Source organism: Triturus cristatus, chromosome 1_1, assembly GCF_964204655.1.
Source record: "Triturus cristatus chromosome 1_1, aTriCri1.1, whole genome shotgun sequence".
Lineage (NCBI taxonomy): Eukaryota > Metazoa > Chordata > Amphibia > Caudata > Salamandridae > Triturus > Triturus cristatus.
The window spans coordinates 16,595,408-16,612,687 of record NC_140579.1 but is presented as its reverse complement, the minus strand read 5'-3'; the positions used below and the strand labels follow the sequence as shown (position 1 = coordinate 16,612,687).

General features: G+C 48.0%; 1 protein-coding gene across 1 annotated transcript in view; it reads left to right on the top strand.

Moving 5' to 3' along the window:
- Positions 1 to 17,280, top strand: part of ABCF1 (ATP binding cassette subfamily F member 1) — a 272,552-nt gene that overhangs the window by 2,635 nt on the left and 252,637 nt on the right. Inside the window, exons 2-4 of the mRNA XM_085637078.1 lie at positions 15,767 to 15,813; positions 15,996 to 16,076; positions 16,174 to 16,285. Coding sequence (XP_085493204.1) covers positions 15,767 to 15,813; positions 15,996 to 16,076; positions 16,174 to 16,285 — 240 coding nt within the window. The remainder of the gene's footprint in view (positions 1 to 15,766; positions 15,814 to 15,995; positions 16,077 to 16,173; positions 16,286 to 17,280) is intronic.

The following is a 17,280-nucleotide window of genomic DNA, read 5'->3' as shown; positions in this document are numbered from 1 at the left end:
AGCTGAGGGCAAGCGACCCCAAACCTTCGTGGAGAAATGGATCTGCACCTCCCCTCGGCTGACAAATTCACTCTTTGATTTGGGATTGAAAGAGCCCCTTGAGTGTTGATTCAGCAGAATCTTTGAGGCGCCCTTCAAGTCTGACAATGTTTAAATTTCTTAACTATAAGGACAGGCACACAATATTAAGAATGATACATAGAATCAGCTTTTTGACGTTTCAGGCATCCAATACCTTGTTTTTTCTGGATTACACCACACTGGTTCGGAGATGCGTAAATCTTGTGACAAAGTTAAGACAAAGAAGTAATGCAGTCATTCTTCTTTGATGCCCAGAGGAGATCTGAGAACTGGTAGCAGAACTTGCGAAGCTGACAAGCCCAAATAACTTCAAAAAAATGTTTAGTATGCCCTAACAGAACCAGCTATTAGACGCAACTTAAGAGGCGAAGAACCAGGTAGGACAGTGAGTCATCTCACCTGCAGTAGAAAACGTGACTGAGGAAGAAACTGCGAAATGTGTTGGGATCTGTGACTGTGGATCGTAAGGCAACCATGACCTGAGGGAGGCCCGTGCTGATGACTCTCAGGACACAGGTTAAGGGTGTAGGTAAAGTTGTAACTAAGAAATATTAGCTTCCAGTGTGACCTAAGATGGATTTCATTGGGCGCAAGGAGGTAGCAACAACCTCTGTGGGTGATTTTATGCTCTACACACTCAGTAGGAGGTGACAAGTTCAGTTGAGTGTTTCTTGTGTCTCAGTCAATGCCTAGAAGCAGTGGGGCAGTGAAAGATCATTTGTGCATTTGATTGCGGCTAGTTGGAAATCTGTTGTACGTAGGAGTGAGGCTGAGGGATTCAGGAGTTTTTTCGTTGGTTATGTATGATGACTGCGTTATGTTCAACTTGTTAAACATGTGCATATCCGGGGAAGAGGAAGGGAAAAGAAATGCAAGAGCTAGAACTAGTTTAGGGGGGGAAGACCTGAAATTGGAGTGCAGAGTTGACCACAACACACCCTAGTCATGAGCTTGAACATAGGTGAGAAATCCCTAATTAAAATATTAACGTATAACATAAATGGCTTGAGGGATAAAATCATAAAGGTGGGGGGTAGCAGAACAATACCGTGTAAGTATGGGACTTGAACCTGACTTGACCTTCCTCCAGAAATCCTCCCACGTAGGCACAAGTTACGCTTTCTGGTGTCCAAACGCTATCTCACTGTGCTTGTGAACACTTTTTCTGTTGCGTTGCTGTTCTGTTAAGGAAGTCGACCTCCTTTAATGTTTTGTGAGTTATTGGTGATCCCAAATGCAACGTACTTATGGTTGGTAAACGGGGCAGATTGATGTGCACCATCTTTAGCTTGCATGTTTCCCCAATGCCTCAAAAATACATTCTAGACAAATTGAGTCACCCTGCTCCTGGTGAACTGAATAGACATGACTGTACTTGAGGGGGGATTTCCGTTTGGGAGTTTATGAACAGATGTCACAGTTTACAGGAAATCAGTGATACTCCAACGAAACTGCCACTCTTTACGAGAGTGCTATGGCTCACAGACTTCACCCTCGTCAGTGGCAGCGCTCCTGTTTGTCAGACGCGGGTGAGTGCTCTTCTAGTCTAGGCCTCATTTTGTTACCCTACTGAGATCTTGCATATAGACATTAGAATCTGATAACCTGCTGGAAGGGATTGCATGGGAACTGAATATGTGGCACCTGAAAGCCAAAAGCACACACTGTACTCTGGTGGAGCCACACACGGGAAACAAAGCTGCATGACCTTGAGGGATGGGGGGGAGTATGTGGATGGAAGGTTTTGTAAATGGGCCTATTGATTAAAAAGTGAGACACCTATGGTGATCTTCTTCTTTGATGGGTTGAAAATCCCTGGAGTGATGACCTGGAGGGGGGACATTGCTTAAAGGAAATTACAGAGGCAGTCACACAGCGTCAAAACGGGATGGTGCCAGAAGCGAGTGTTTTCAGTGTGCAATTATTTAAATAGTGAGCATCACACCTGGGTCATCACCTACTTCATATGTATAGAGAGGATAGAAAAAAATTATGGCCATCGCTTGATTTAAAACATGCCGTAATTGTACTTGAAGAGGTCACAACAGAACGTTCCTCCTGTCAATCAATATCGCTTATCGATGTTGAAGCTAAAGCACTGGCGAAGGTATTAACTAAAAGGGTCTTGAAAGTTGTAACCGCCTGATACTTGTAGACCAGTCGGGCTGTGTGCCTCGATGGTTCCTTAGGTTAAACATATGTAGACTCTGTAATTAGCTGCACAATGTAATAGGTCTTTTGACACCAGACCCCCTATGGCCAGTGTTCTTGCAGATGGGCCTGCTGGATTTACAAGCTGGATCTCTAACACTGTTGATCTCATAGGCCCAGCCACTCAACATAGGCACCCCAGAGATTCCCCTTCTAACCCCATGTTTATTACTGATCTGAGGATATTGAAGCAGGAGTGCAAGAAACTAGAGAGAGTTTGGCGTAAAGGGTAACGTCCCGAGGATAAACTTATGCTGAGAAATAAGCAAAAAACCTATTATACGGCTATAGCACAGGCTAAAAGCCATTACTTTGGGAATAGAAATGATGCAGCCAAGGAAATCTTTTCTATGGTTCAAAGTTTCCTGGTCCCCAAAGCGCAAGTAAGTACAATTCCATCTTCTGGCTTGTGGTGCGAAGAACTCCATTTTTTTCATGGAGAAAAATTGCACTATATAGGCGTCCTTTACTTCCAGCAATAAAGACCCAGGTGCCCTCCTGGAGGGAGGAACCCTATCAGCCCCTCCCTCTCATTCGCTGGCTGCATTTGCCCCCATTGATCTATCCAGCTCCCTTAAAATTTTAAAGGGTCTGAAATCAGGTTCCATTTCGGACCCGTGTGCTGCTAGACTTCTGGCTGACGTGGCGGATACTGTTAATCCTGAAGTCAATAGGCTTATTACCAAGTCCCTTTCTGAAGCTCTTGTCCCTGCCACTTGGAAGCAGGCCATGATCCTTCCTCTTTTAAAAAAAACCCTCACTAGATCGTCTGTGCCCGTCAAACTATAGACCGATCTCCCTTTTGCCCAGTCTGGCCTAGGTTTGTGAGAAAGTGGTCACCAGACAGTTGACCGACTTTGTGGAAAGTTCAGGCCTTCTCCACCCTGCATAGTCGGGAATTAGGGCCTCATTTAGCACTGAATTGGCCCTGGTGGAAATTTCCGAAGCCATCGAAGACTGTTTGGATGCTGGCGGGAGGGCTGCCTTGGTTTTGCTGGATCTCTTGGTGGCATTCGATACGGTTCCTCACGCATTGCTGCTCTCCCGATTAGCGGAGATTGGCGTATCAGGAAGTGATTTGGGCTGGCTCAAATCCTTTTTGGAGGATCGGACGCAGCAGGTGTGGCTCCCACCGTTTTCCTCCTCACCGAAGAAAGTGACCACAGGGGTCCCACAGGGCTCCTCTCGGAGTCCTCTTCTTTTTAATATTTACGTTACTCCTTTGGTTCAGTTGGCTGAGGACTTGGGCTGAAGATAATCGCTTATGCCGATGATACCCAGCTCTTGTTTATATGGGGAAATAAACTAAGGCTCTATTTCGGCCGCTAAACACTGCCTGACAGCAGTTTTTTGTTGGCTGGCGGAGGCTGAATTGAAATGTAACGAGGAGAAATCAGAAATCCTCTTATTTGGCAACTTTCAATCTCGGTTTAGGGAAACACTCTGGCCCTCCGATTCAGTATTGCCCGCCTCATTAGGTAACCCTGTTAAGAATTTAGGGGTTTGGTTCGAGGAAAATCTCCTATTCTCGACCTAGATCATGAAGCTGTCAGGGACTTGTTTTCGTTTCCTAAAAATCCTCTGAAGTTTCTTCCCCTTTTTCCTCAGGTAGCCAAGGAGACAGTGACTCGAGCCCTTATTCTCTCTCTGCTAGATTACGCTAACGCTTTATATGCTGGCATCCCGAGCTACCAACTAAATAAACTGTAAGTGGTGCAGAACGCGGCGGCCAGGTTTCTCTTGAACATCCCTGCCAGACGTTACGTGAGACAACACCTACGTGCCTCACACAGGCTGCCTGTGGCTGAGCGGGTCAGATTCAAGATCTTAGTTATCGCCCACCGCGCTCTGTATGCCACAGGGCCAGGTTATCTTCAGAAACGGCTTTCCTTCTGCACCCCCGTAAGAAACCTGCATTATTCTACTCAACTCCTGGCTCAAGTCCCGCGTTTCCGCTTGCAAAGGACGGGAGGCAGCTCTCTGGCTGTGAAGGCCGCTTTGGCTTGGAACGATCTGCCCTTCGCGCTCCGATGCACTCAGGACCCGAGTCTATTCAAAAAGAAGCTGAAAACTCACCGATTTCCCTAATCTTGGCTCAAGGCTCCTCTTCATTCTCTCAAGGTTCACGCCGGGACACTCTTGTAGTATCTGTGCGCGTTAGAAATAAAAAATAACATAACACTGAAAAGCTGTTTGATTTCATTTTCTTATATTTTCTGCTGGGGTACTTGAATGCATTTGGATTGGTGCTGAATTCCTGCCATGGGTAATTCTGCTCTATACAGAGCCCACAGCAGTGGATGGAGTCAATCAGTGTTATCCCTACTGTTCGAGTCGGGAGGGGCGTTCACAATGGTTGTTGGGCTGTTGGCGTGCTGGGCTAGTACTTGCTGTTCGAGTCGGGAAACGGCGTTCGCCCTGGTTGTTGGGCCTTCGGTGCGCTGGCTTAGTACCCCAGCTAGAGGGCCTGGATTTGAGCTTGAAGGAGTGGTAGATAGAACGTCACTGTATGCTGAGGACATCCTCTATTTGGTAAACCCTATACACTGCTACTTACACTGCTCATGGAATACAGATAATTCTTAGCTCTAGATAACCTTTCGGTAACTGTGCAGTCTACAAATAACCTTAAATAAGAAATCAGTACTCTGGAGATAGGATTCAGGTCTAAGTCCATTATGCTGGCAATAAACACCTGTATTGGTGCAGCTGCATGGGTAGGGACATCAGACTAACGAGGAAATAATTCATGTGCTCGGGTATGGAAGAAACTTGGCCTTCGACCACAGCTTAAATGTAGCTCTGACAGCTTTTCTGGAAGACGTGAAGCGATGGTAAAAACTTCTGCTTTTCATGATGAGGTAAAAACTGCTGCTTTTCATGATGAGGTGCCTGCTGATACTGGAGCAGTGGGCTCTTGGAAGGATAAAACCACAAAAGTGCCCCTGATGGGCAGACAGTTGTTGAAGGAAGCTGCAACTCTAAACGGTTTTAGGGCCCCCACCCTGGGGTTACACATCTGCACTTCAAAGGCGGCTACTCCTTTGAGGCCTGCCTTTTGGGGCTGACACACAAGTGGCTTCCCCCAGGAGGGAGGTGACCCCTCCGTGGCCTGCAGTCCCTCATTGGTCTCTGTGGGAGGGCAGGTTTGATAAACAGGCGAGGAGGCTGAATATATGTTCCAAAAGTAGAAGAGGTAGGTTGTACAGGATGCATTTCTTCTTGCTCCTCTCTGGATTTGGCTGAGCTTGATGGGGATTCAGAGGTTGGTGTTCCCGGCTCCTCCTCCTCAGTATAAAGGTGTTTTCCCCGGAGGCTCATAAGAGAGGGAAAGAGGTAGCAGTCAGTTACTGTTCTGAAAGATCAAATTAGTGCCAAGTACCCATCACCACACCTGGAAGTGCTTTTACAAACTAATGCTCTCAGTCGTCTCTCATTGTGCTGGGTTTGAGGGAGGTGTACACTCTTCCAACAGTGCTCCTAGGAAATCTATTAGTGCCATAACTGAAGTGCAGCGGGAAATTAGGCTCATTATACGTCACGCTTTTTAAGGAAGTCACGCAATTAAAGTAAGTCACACTATTAAAGTAAGTCGCGCTAGTAAAGTAGGTCACACTATTAAAGTAAGTCGCCACTGTTAAGGCAAAACCATAGTATACGGGTGTGCAACACACGGTTACTACTGAGGCAGGATCCCCCGCTCCGCTACCCGTGCCCTTTCTCGTGCTTGCCACCCGCCTCCTTCGTACCCTCCCCCTGGTCCCTCGAGACGCTACCACTCACCGGCTCTGCCGCAACTCTCCTGAGTTGCGGCCGCTCTCCAGCATCCTCCGGAGGACACAACCACTCTTCACACCACAGTTCGTCCGGTTCCTCGTCTCCTTCTTCCAGGGCATCCTCAGTCTTTGTGTTTCCTTCTGGTGTTCTCCCGCCATGTCTGTCTTCTCTCTTCTGCCTTCCTTCTCCCGACTCCGTTCCTGCTGCTTCCTCGCCACCGGTCCCAGACACCTCCAGTTTGATTTCCCCTCTTTTCATTGGGCGGCTGCCAGAACTTCCGGGGTTGTGCCTGCCTACTTCCGGTATCACGTCGTCTCGCTGTGGAGAGACAGGATAGGGGAATGGATTTTGTAGTCCTTCATGGTCCTTCCTACTCCGAACGCTGAAAGGAGTACGGGCTACACGGGGAAGATCCTCCCATGGCGTTACACAGGTGAGTCCCTCGTGCATTTCCCCACAGTCTCTTTCCCGAGAGTCATTGGCTCGTCTCTCCAGGAGGACAGAAGGCTGTCTCATGGAACAGGCTTCATGTGTGCCCATTAATGCACAGCAGTTTTAAAGGCAACAGAGTGGCAACTTTGCTGAAGCTGCACACTGCAACAAGTTACATTAATTTCGACTTGAGATAAAAGTCGGGCTTAATGCAACGAGTTGTTAGTTACCTTGGAGTGCCCACATTGTCTCACCGTTCAGGAGTTAGCACAGCTGAGGGTTCAGCGTGTAATTCTGTACTCGCCAATTGGGTGACCAAGTCTTTCCACAGTAAAAACACCTGCATTTATTTGCATTTTTACTGTCCGAACACGTAAACTACCTGTCCTGTTGGACGTTTGGAGCAGAGTGTGCAGGAGTCGTTGTTCCCACAGGATCTGTAGACCTTGAAGTAGCATTGGCTGACCTCTCCTGACCTCCACAACGGTGTCTGCCGTGTAAATCCAGAAGCTCCCCTTGACTGTGACCGGCTCCGGTAAGATGACTCCGATGTCAAAAGGCACCCCTGCACCCGAAGCCCCTGGGCCTTGCTTGGTGGGTTGAACCAACTGTGCCCCTACAACCCCCTTACACCTCTACTTCTCTCTGCTGTTGTTGGTCTCCCTCCTGCAACCAAACGGAATGCCCATTGAAAAGCATTGGGTCCCTGGCGCTGAAATTGCATCTGCCCCCCCATGCCACTGGAGGTGTACGTTTGGTGCTGCTTTGTGCCCCCTGTATGGCTCCTTGCCCCCAAAGCTGGGCCCCTTCAACTGACTTACCTACCTAGAAGCAGTGTGGCTCCGAGCACCCCCAGTCTCCATTGAAACTCATTAGGCCAAACTCCGATTTTGACCTCTGCACCCGGCCGCCGCGTGTCGCTAGTGGTGAAGTGTTGGTACTCATCTGACCCTTGCTGACCAGGGTTCCATAGACTGGAACTGTAAGTGTCGGACTTAACTGTTAAACCGCATTATTGATTCCCTCCATAGGATAACAGTGAACTGTGCAGAAATTGTTCTAAGTGTCGACTTTTAAAAGCAAAAAGTATTTATTCGATCAATAACATGATCATACACAAGACAATAAAAACACATAGATGCATAAGAATATCAACAATAAAAAAATACATACAAAATGTTAAAAAAGAAGACACCATTCAAACAGTCATATGGGACATCCAAAAGTAGGATTACGAATTTAGCACATGTTCATGAATTAAAAAGATTTGCGTTTTTAAAACTCTATGGGTATCCACAACTCCTGTAGTGGAGCTTAAGTGGCCACTTTAGACCTCTGCCACCAGGCATAGAGAAGATATCTAGATATAGTGAAAACAAGCCATTTGGTTGTATCCGAGCTAAATACACGAAGGGCATCTAAAGGACAAGAGAATGACAACAGTCGACATGCAGGAATGATCCATGTTTTCCTCAGATTAGCATATGCAGGACAAAAAAACACAGTGTTCTATAGTTTCTATAGTGGAGTTACAGGACAGACACATACGGGTTATATTGGTGTTCGCCCACTTGCTTCTCATGGCATTCAGGGGTAAGGTGCCAACTCTAAATTGTGTGTAAAGTGCTCGTAGTAGTTCAACATCGTCCATGTAAGTATCAAAGTTAAAACAGCTTTTTACACTTGGAAAACTTGCGGTGAACGTGCCAAGTGACCTGGATCCAGTGCCAGAAAGACCGATAAAATTCCAGTACATTATTTTTTGCTGTGGTAACATTTTTTTTGTGATCGACTGTGGGTCGTCCCGCATATTCCCAAGCCCCAACTTAAATAACCACTGTTTAACTTTTTCAAACCGTGGCAAGAGACCCGATTTCCTTTGGAGGATTAATAGTTCCTCCACAGCATCCTTTACTGGTACTTGAGTATTGCTAGTCCAAAGTCTTATCCAAAACATAAGTACCTTCAAGACAGGAAAAAGGACTTTAGACCAAGATCGAGGCGTAAGAGTAATATGGGTGTGTTCTTTGGGAGATTTAAAAGGGGTATTAAAGTGTTTTCTGTAACTTCTAGTTGATTATTATGCTCCAAACCCCACATTTCAGCCCCATAAAGAGCCGTGCCCAAACCTTAGGCCCTATGAATTTCTATTTTGAGAGAGATTGGGTGAAAAGCTGAACGTTTGACTCTTTTTACAATTGCACGATCCACATGCTGAATAGTCAAGACAGTTTTCTGGATTTGGGGAGACCATGCCAAGTTGTCACTAATTCTGACGCCCAAGTAGTAAAACTTCAAGCCTCACTTTCCCCCTAGTGGATTTGTAAAGATTAACAACCATGAACTTTGTTTTTGAGCAATTGATTTTAAGGCCTCGGACTTTACAAGCTGTGGCAAATTTGTTTGAAACATTTTGAATGGCCATTGGGGTTTCTGATATAAGCAGCGTGTCGTCAGCAAATAAGAGGGATGGTATTAACTTGCCTCCCAATTTTTATTTAAGAATGTACCTTATTGCGAAGATGTCGGTCTTAAAATAAAACACAAACCAAGCTTATTTTCCTACAATTGGTGTGGATCTCCTTTCTGAGTCATGTGCCCAGTATTGGTCAATGTTGTGCAATAAATGTCTTGCACTCCTCTGTGTTAGGCCTGAGGCCGCTCGCCCAAACTACCACTAATAGAGCACTTTGGGTTTTACATTGAGCCCTGTACACTTTTGAGGAACCCTTGAACTTTGAGCATGGTATAACCATCTAGTGGCTTACCATATTCAGAGCCAGCTTCCTACAAAGATGTAGTAGTCTCAGATGTGTTGCCTGTGTGCCACATCACCATAAATGCAGATAAAATGAGTGTTCACTCCAACCTGATGGTGGAAGAGGACCTTCTTAGAACTCCCTCGTGCAGGCGCGCACTCCTTAAGCTCTTGGGTAAATATTTATTTTGTGCTTGGAGGACTTAAGCAAACTGCAGAGGCAGAAAAGTGCCATTCATTCCGAACCCTTTCCCACCAAGCCCCTTGGAAATCTCCAGTGAATGACTTAGTCATAAGTACCATCTGTACCGACGTTCTTGTTCTCAGTTTGGCTTAATTTGTCAGGCGGTGCATCTCTGCCACTAAAATATGTGGTTAAAGTGATCTTGTAACAAAAGCTTCTAAAGTTCCGAACAGCAGAGTTGTTGATGGACTCCTGACGTTGAATGCAAAGATGCTTTAAGTGTGTAGGTTTGATTGCAGATCAGAGTGAGCATACTTAAGAGTGGTTTGTGTTGGAGGCTGCTTTTTATTTGTTTATCTAGTCCCATCCTTCCACTGCTTTTGTCCTGGTTTCTGCCATTAACCTGGTGGTATTCTGCCACTTTTTCTGTCTTAGTCCTGGTTGCGACACGGTGCCTTTATCCTGCTTGCATGTCACTGCCTTTTGTGCTGGTACCAACCCACCGCCTTTGCTGCCTTTTGTGCTCTTCGCATGCCACCGCCTTTGCTGCCTTTTGTCCTGGTCGCATGCCACCGCTTTTGATGCCTTTTGTCCTGGTTGCATCCCACCACCTTTGCTGCCTTTTGTCCTCCTCGCATCCCAGCGCCTTAGCTGCCTTTTGTCCTCTTCGCATCCCAATCCCTTTGCTGCCTTTTGTCCCCTTCGCATCCCAGCGCCTTTGCTGCCTTTTGTCCTCTTCGCATCCCAATCCCTTTGCTGCCTTTTGTCCCCTTCGCATCCCAGCGCCTTTGCTGCCTTTTGTCCTCTTCGCATCTCAGCGCCGCTGCTGCCTTTTGTCCTCTTCCCATCCCAGCGCCTTTGCTGCCTTTTGTCCCCTTCGCATCCCAGCGCCTTTGCTGCCTTTTGTCCCCTTCGCATCCCAGCGCCTTTGCTGCCTTTTGTCCCCTTCGCATCCCAGCGCCTTTGCTGCCTTTTGTTCCCTTCGCATTCCAGCGCCATTTTGTCCCCTTCGCATTCCAGCTCCTTTGCTGCCTTTTGTCCCCTTCGCATCCCACCGCCTTTGCTGCCTTTAGTCCTCTTCGCATCCCACTGCCTTTTGTCCTCTTCGCACCCCACCGCCTTTGCTTCCTTCTGTCCTGGTCGCATCCCACCGCCTTTGCAGCCTTTTCTCCTGGTCGCATCCCACCACCCTTTAGATGCCTTTTGTCCTGGTTGCATCCCACCACCTTTGCTGCCTTTTGTCCTGGCCGCATCCCACCACCCTTGATGCCTTTTGTCCTGGCCGCATCCCACCACCCTTGATGCCTTTTGTCCTGGCCGCATCCCACCACCCTTGATGCCTTTTGTCCTGGCCGCATCCCACCACCCTTGATGCCTTTTGTCCTGGCCGCATCCCACCACCCTTGATGCCTTTTGTCCTGGCCGCATCCCACCACCCTTGATGCCTTTTGTCCTGGCCGCATCCCACCACCCTTGATGCCTTTTGTCCTGGCCGCATCCCACCACCCTTGATGCCTTTTGTCCTGGCCGCATCCCACCACCCTTGATGCCTTTTGTCCTGGCCGCATCCCACCACCCTTGATGCCTTTTGTCCTGGCCGCATCCCACCACCCTTGATGCCTTTTGTCCTGGCCGCATCCCACCACCCTTGATGCCTTTTGTCCTGGCCGCATCCCACCACCCTTGATGCCTTTTGTCCTGGCCGCATCCCACCACCTTTTGTCCTAGTCGCATCCCACCACCTTTTGTCCTAGTCGCATCCCACCACCTTTTGTCCTAGTCGCATCCCACCACCTTTTGTCCTAGTCGCATCCCACCACCTTTTGTCCTAGTCGCATCCCACCACCTTTGATGCCTTTGCCCGAGTCGCCTGTCATTGCCTTTGCTGTCTTGTCCTGATTGTAGTCTCTCAGTCATGTCCTGGTTGCATCTCAGAATGGTGTTTTGTGTGCTCTCTCAATTTTACACTTCTTAAGGGCTTATCTCACCTTTAGCCCGTCCCTTATCAGGTCTTACCCAGTTGATTCTGGACATTTTCGGCACCAGATTTCTATCCAGAAGTGATCCGTCATTGTTCCCACCTGCCCTTTTCCTTCCTGCACCTTCTTGAGGTCTACTCCTGCCCTCTTCTTCATGCACGGTCTCGAGGTCTGCTCCTGCCGTGTTCCTACCCGCACCGTTTAGATGTCTGCTCCTGCCCTTTCTACCTGCACCTTGTCAAAGTCTGCTCCTGCCCTTTTTCCTACATGTACCGTCTCAAGGTCTTCTCCTGCCCTGTTCCTACCCTCACCTGCTTGAGGTCTTCTCCTGCCCTGTTCTTACATGCACCATCTCAAGGTCTGCTCTTGCCCTGTTTCTACCCGCACCTTACTTAGGTCTGCGTCTGCCCTGTTCCTACCCGCACCTTCTTGAGGTTTTGTTTCTAACCTGTTAAAGCACTGTCTCAAGGTCTGCTCCTGCACTGTCTCAAGGGCTGCTCCTGCCCTGTCCCTGCATGCACCTTCTTGAGGTCTGCTCCTGCCCTGTTCTTACGCGCGCCTTGTCAAGGTCTGCTCCTGGCCTTTTCCTACCCGCCCCTTCTCAAGGTGTGCTCCTGCCCTGTATGCACCTTCTCGAGGTCTGCTCCTGTCTTGTTCTTACCCACGCCTTGTCGAGATCTGCTCCTGGCCTCTTCTTACCTGCATCTTCCCATGGTCTGCTCCTGCTCTATTTTTACCAGCACCTTCCCGTAGTTTGCTTCAGACCTGTTTATACTCGCACTTTCTCGCGGTTTGCACCTGCCCTTTTCCTGTTTGCACCGTGTTGAGGTCTTCACCTGCGCTATTTTTACCCTCACCTTTTCAAGGTCTGCTCATGCCCTGTTCTTACCCGCACCTTGTCAAGGTCTGCTCCTGGCCTTTTCCTACCCGCCGCTTCTGGAGGTCTGCTCAAGTTCTTACCTGCATCTTCCCAAGGTCTGCTCCTGCCCTGTTTTTACCAGCACCTTCCCATAGTGTGCTTCAGCCCTGTTTTTACGTGCACGTTATCGAGGACTGCCCCTGCTCTGTTTTTACCCGCACCGTCTCGAGGTTTGCACCTGCCCTGTTTGCACCTTGTTGAGGTCTTCACCTGCGCTGGTTTTACCCTCACCTTTTCAAGGTCTGCTCATGCCCTGTTTTTACCCGCACCTTCTCGAGGTTTGAACCTGCCCTGTTCCTGTTTGCACTGTGTTGAGGTCTTCACCTGCGCTGGTTTTACCCTCACCTTTTCAAGGTCTGCTCCTGCCCTGTTTTTACCCGCACCTTCTCGAGGTTTGCACCTGCCCTGTTCCTGGTTGCACGGTGTTGAGGTCTTCACCTGCGCTGGTTTTACTTTCACCTTTTCAAGGTCTGCTCATTGATCTTGGCCTATTTTTACCCACGCCTTCTAGAGGCCTGCTCCTGCCTTGTTTTTACCCGCACTCTCTTGAGGTCTGCTCCTGGCCTGTTTTTAGCCTCACCTTTTTGAGGTCACTTTCCCTGATTCTACATGCACTTTCTCGAGGTCTGCACCTGCCCTGTCTGCACCGTGTTGAGGTCTGCTCCTGCCTTGGTTTTTACCCGCACCCTCTTGAGGTGTGCTCCTGCCCTGTTTTTTCCTGCGCCTTCTCGGTCTTCTCCTGCTGTGTTCCTGCCCGCACCTTCTTGAGGTCTGCTTCTAACCTGTTCTTAACTGCACCATCTCAAGGTCTGCTCCTCCCCTGTTTCTACCTGCCCCTTCTCGAGGTATGCTCCTGCTCTGTCCTACATGCACCTTCTCGAAGTATGCTCTTGGCCTGTTTTTACCCACACCTTCTTGAGGTCTGCTCATGCCCTGTTCTGCATGCACCTACTCGAGGTTTCCTCCTGCACTGTTTCTTACTGCACCTTCTCGAGGTCTGCTCATGCCCTGTTCTTGTATGCACCTTCGCACGGTCTGCTCATTCCCTGGTCTTGTATGCACCGTCTCACGGTCTGTTCATGCCCTGGTCTTGTATGCACAGTCTTGCGGTCTGCTCGTGCCCTGGTCTTGTATGCACCTTTGCACGGTCTGCTCATGCTCTGTTCTTGTATGCACCTTCTCACGATCTGCTCATGCCCTGGTCTTGTATGCACCTTCGCACGGTCTGCTCATTCCCTGGTCTTGTATGCACCGTCTCACGGTCTGTTCATGCCCTGGTCTTGTATGCACCGTCTTGCGGTCTGCTCCTGCCCTGTTCTTGTATGCACCTTCTCAAGGTCTGCTCCTGCCCTGTTCGTGTATGCACCTTCGCAAGGTTTGCTCCTGCCCTGTTCTTGTATGCACCTTCTCAAGGTCTGCTCCTGCCCTGTTCGTGTATGCACCTTCTCAAGGTCTGCTCCTGCCCTGGTCTTGTATGCACCGTCTCACAGTCTGCTCCTTCACTGATTCTTCCTGCCCCTTGTTGAGGTCTGCTCCTGCCCTGTTCTACATGACCCTTCTCGAGTTCTGCTCCTGGCCGATGTTTACCCGCACGTTCTTAAAGTCTGCTCCTGCCCAGTTATTACATGCACTGTCTCAATGTCTGCTCCTACCCTGTTCTTGTATGCACCTTCTCAAGGTCTGCTCCTGCCCTGTTCTTGTATGCACCGTCTCTAGGTCTGCTCCTGCCCTGTTCTTGTATGCACCTTTTCAAGGTCTGCTCCTGCCCTGTTCTTGAATGCACCTTCTCAAGGTCTGCTCCTGCCCTGTTCTTGTATGCACCTTCTCAAGGTCTGCTCATGCCCTGGTTTTGTATGCACCTTCTCAAGGTCTGCTCATGCCCTGGTTTTGTATGCACCTTCTCACGGTCGGCTCCTTCACTGATTCTTCCTGCTCCTTGTTGAGGGCTGCTCCTGCCCTGTTCTACATGGACCTTCTCGAGTTCTGCTCCTGGCCCATGTTTACTCGCACGTTCTTAAAGTCTGCTCCTGCCCAGTTATTACATGCACTGTCTCAATGTCTGCTCCTACCTTGTTCTTGTATGCACCTTCTCAAGGTCTGCTCCTGCCCTGTTCTTGTATGCACCTTCTCTAGGTCTGCTCCTGCCCTGTTCTTGTATGCACCTTCTCAAGGTCTGCTCCTGCCCTGTTCTTGTATGCACCTTCTCAAGGTCTGCTCATGCCCTGGTTTTGTATGCACCTTCTCTAGGTCTGCTCATGCCCTGGTTTTGTATGCACCTTCTCACGGTCGGCTCCTTCACTGATTCTTCCTGCTCCTTGTTGAGGGCTGCTCCTGCCCTGTTCTACATGGACCTTCTCGAGTTCTGCTCCTGGCCGATGTTTACCTGCACGTTCTTAAGGTCTGCTCCTACCCTGTTCTTACTGAGACCTTCTCGAGGTCTGCTCCTGCCCTGTTTCTTCCTGCACCTCGTTGAGATCTTTCCCAGCGCTTTTCCTACCCACACCTTGTCGAAGTCTGTTCCTGCATTTTCTTACCCTTCTCAAGGTCTTCTGGTGCACTTTTTGTTTCTCCTCTGCCATGTTGAATTTTCTGACTATTTCAAGTTCCTGCCTAATATCTGTTGCCAATTGTTATTGATCGTTCCTCATTATGCCTTATGTAGATGTCTGATCTTGCTTCATTCTTGCATTCCAAGCCACCCTCTCCTCCCCTTTTCAAAATAAGCTTTGTTCTGCTTCTTCTCCCCTTTTCACATCCCATACTGCTTAGTTCTCTTGTAGAACCAAGGAATGAGTAAATATTTTACATAAATGATGTAATTTTATTTTTGTCGAAGATGGAAAGTGTTTTGGCAGCTGTGTTGATGTGGAAGCTTTCTCCCACCCTGGAATGTTGTGAGGTAGGATAATAAAGCAAAGCAGGATGTTGGAGCAGTTTTGCCCTTTTCTCATTCCTGTTGCCTCATCTCTCTCCAAACCACCCCCGCATACTGTTCAGTGCAGGGATGGTTTGGTGGGAGGAGGGGGATGGCCTTTGTTCTGCTGTTTTGCTGAATCGGCAGGGCTACAGCCAGCTCTGAATGCGTGGATGGTACCTTCGGAAGTGAAGGGGACCTGGGCCGGCTGTCATGCTGTGAGGGTGGGGTACTTGTGGTTCATAAGTTGTTAGTGCTAAGTGGAGAAAATAACCCTTTTTTGAAAGGAGCCCGGGGTCTTCTGCAGGTTAATATTGCACCTGTTGCCGGGAGTATATGTGCTACATGGAGTTTTTGCAGATGACGTGGTGGTCTTGGTAAATATTTCCTTTGCCTCAGATTTGTTTGAAATTAGCTTGACTAACAACATAGTTTGAGTATGTCATAAAGTTATTACTGTCCGACTAGTGCAGTTTTTAGTATGACCTTACTCGATTCTTTATTTTTGCAGAAAAGGTGATTAAGAAAGGGAAGAAGGACAAAAAGCTGAAGAAATCGGTAAGACCTGAGACGTTCCTGTGTGTCCTTGCATGCAAAGGGGAGTTGTTATCCACTTGTAGTTCATGGATAGGGGCAGTAAGCAGCAAGAAGTGAATGTGTGCTTCAGCGTTTTTCCTGGTTGACTTATGGCAGAATGTTGTTTTCTGTGGTCTATGACCATTGTTTTTTCCCCCTGACAGTTTTTTGAAGAGTTGGCCGCTGATGATAAGCAAGTCATTGTGGAGGAGACGGCTGCGAAAGAGAAGGAGCAGCAGCTGCAGGTAAGTTGGGCCTGGCTTTGGCCTCAGCCATGTCTCTTTTGACTACCTCATGGCTGGCCTTCTGTCAAAGACTCCATTATCTTTTTCTTCCCAACAGCAAAAGAAGAAGCGTGACAAGCGGAAAGGCAAGAAGAAAGAGGAGGATGAGGAGGAGCAGCTGGTGGTGGATCGGATGAAGAAGCTTTCAGTCCAGGCCAGTGATGAAGAAGGTGAGTATTGAAAAGTGTCTATTATTGATAAGTGTATGCACTCAGAAGGGTTTGATGATTCCGTGGGAATTGCTGATCTGTCTGAGCTTTGCACGCCTTCGGCTGGTGCAGGTAGATTGCTTCTGCATTTTAAAATGAAATGCAAACTTTTTACTGGTATTTTTAAACAGTAGACCAATCGTTGCATGCAGCATTTAAACGCGTATTTATGGAGGACTTAGGACTGAAAATTAATTATCTTAAGTTCTAAACTATGACAGGTGGCTCGACAAAGAATAAGACCTCAAAAGCACACTGTATCAAGGATCATTGTTTAGGGAAAGTGGACGGGTTTTGTTACCTTGGTATTCTGTTGCACACCAACTGACCTGGCGACCACGGATTAAAGCACATGTACAATCCCTTAATAGGGTAGCTCATGGGATAGTTTTCTTTAGTAGACGTGTAGGACACAGTCATATTAAATTTGTTTTACATCTTTAGAATGCAACATTTGTTCCCATGGTGGTGTTTGGTGTGGAAATATGGGGGTACAAACCTTGCTGTTCAATTCAAGTTGCTGAATACTACATTTTTAGAAGGCTAATAAGAATTCCCCAGAGTGTCCCGGAGGAAATAGTTCATGAAGAAATGGGAGCAAATTTAATAACTGAGTCTATTCGACTCCGCCTAATGCTTCTTTGGCTCTCTATGGCTTAAGAATGGACTGGAATTTAACAGAAGGATTGTGATTGCATGAATTTGGAACGAAGTCATCACATTCTATGGTTAAGTTACGTCAAAACAACCCTGGGGGGGTTGGGTAAACCTCAGTTGTTCAGTACCCCAGAGCTGATTAGTAAATTGGACATAGGTTGGACGAACGAGGTTTTTACATTCACTACCCGTGAAGCAAGGCTAATATTATCTTAATCCAAAGATACTAATAAGCACCTTATGATGGTGAAATCCATGAATAAAATGGAAATGTATTTAACATTGGACATGGCCGCTCA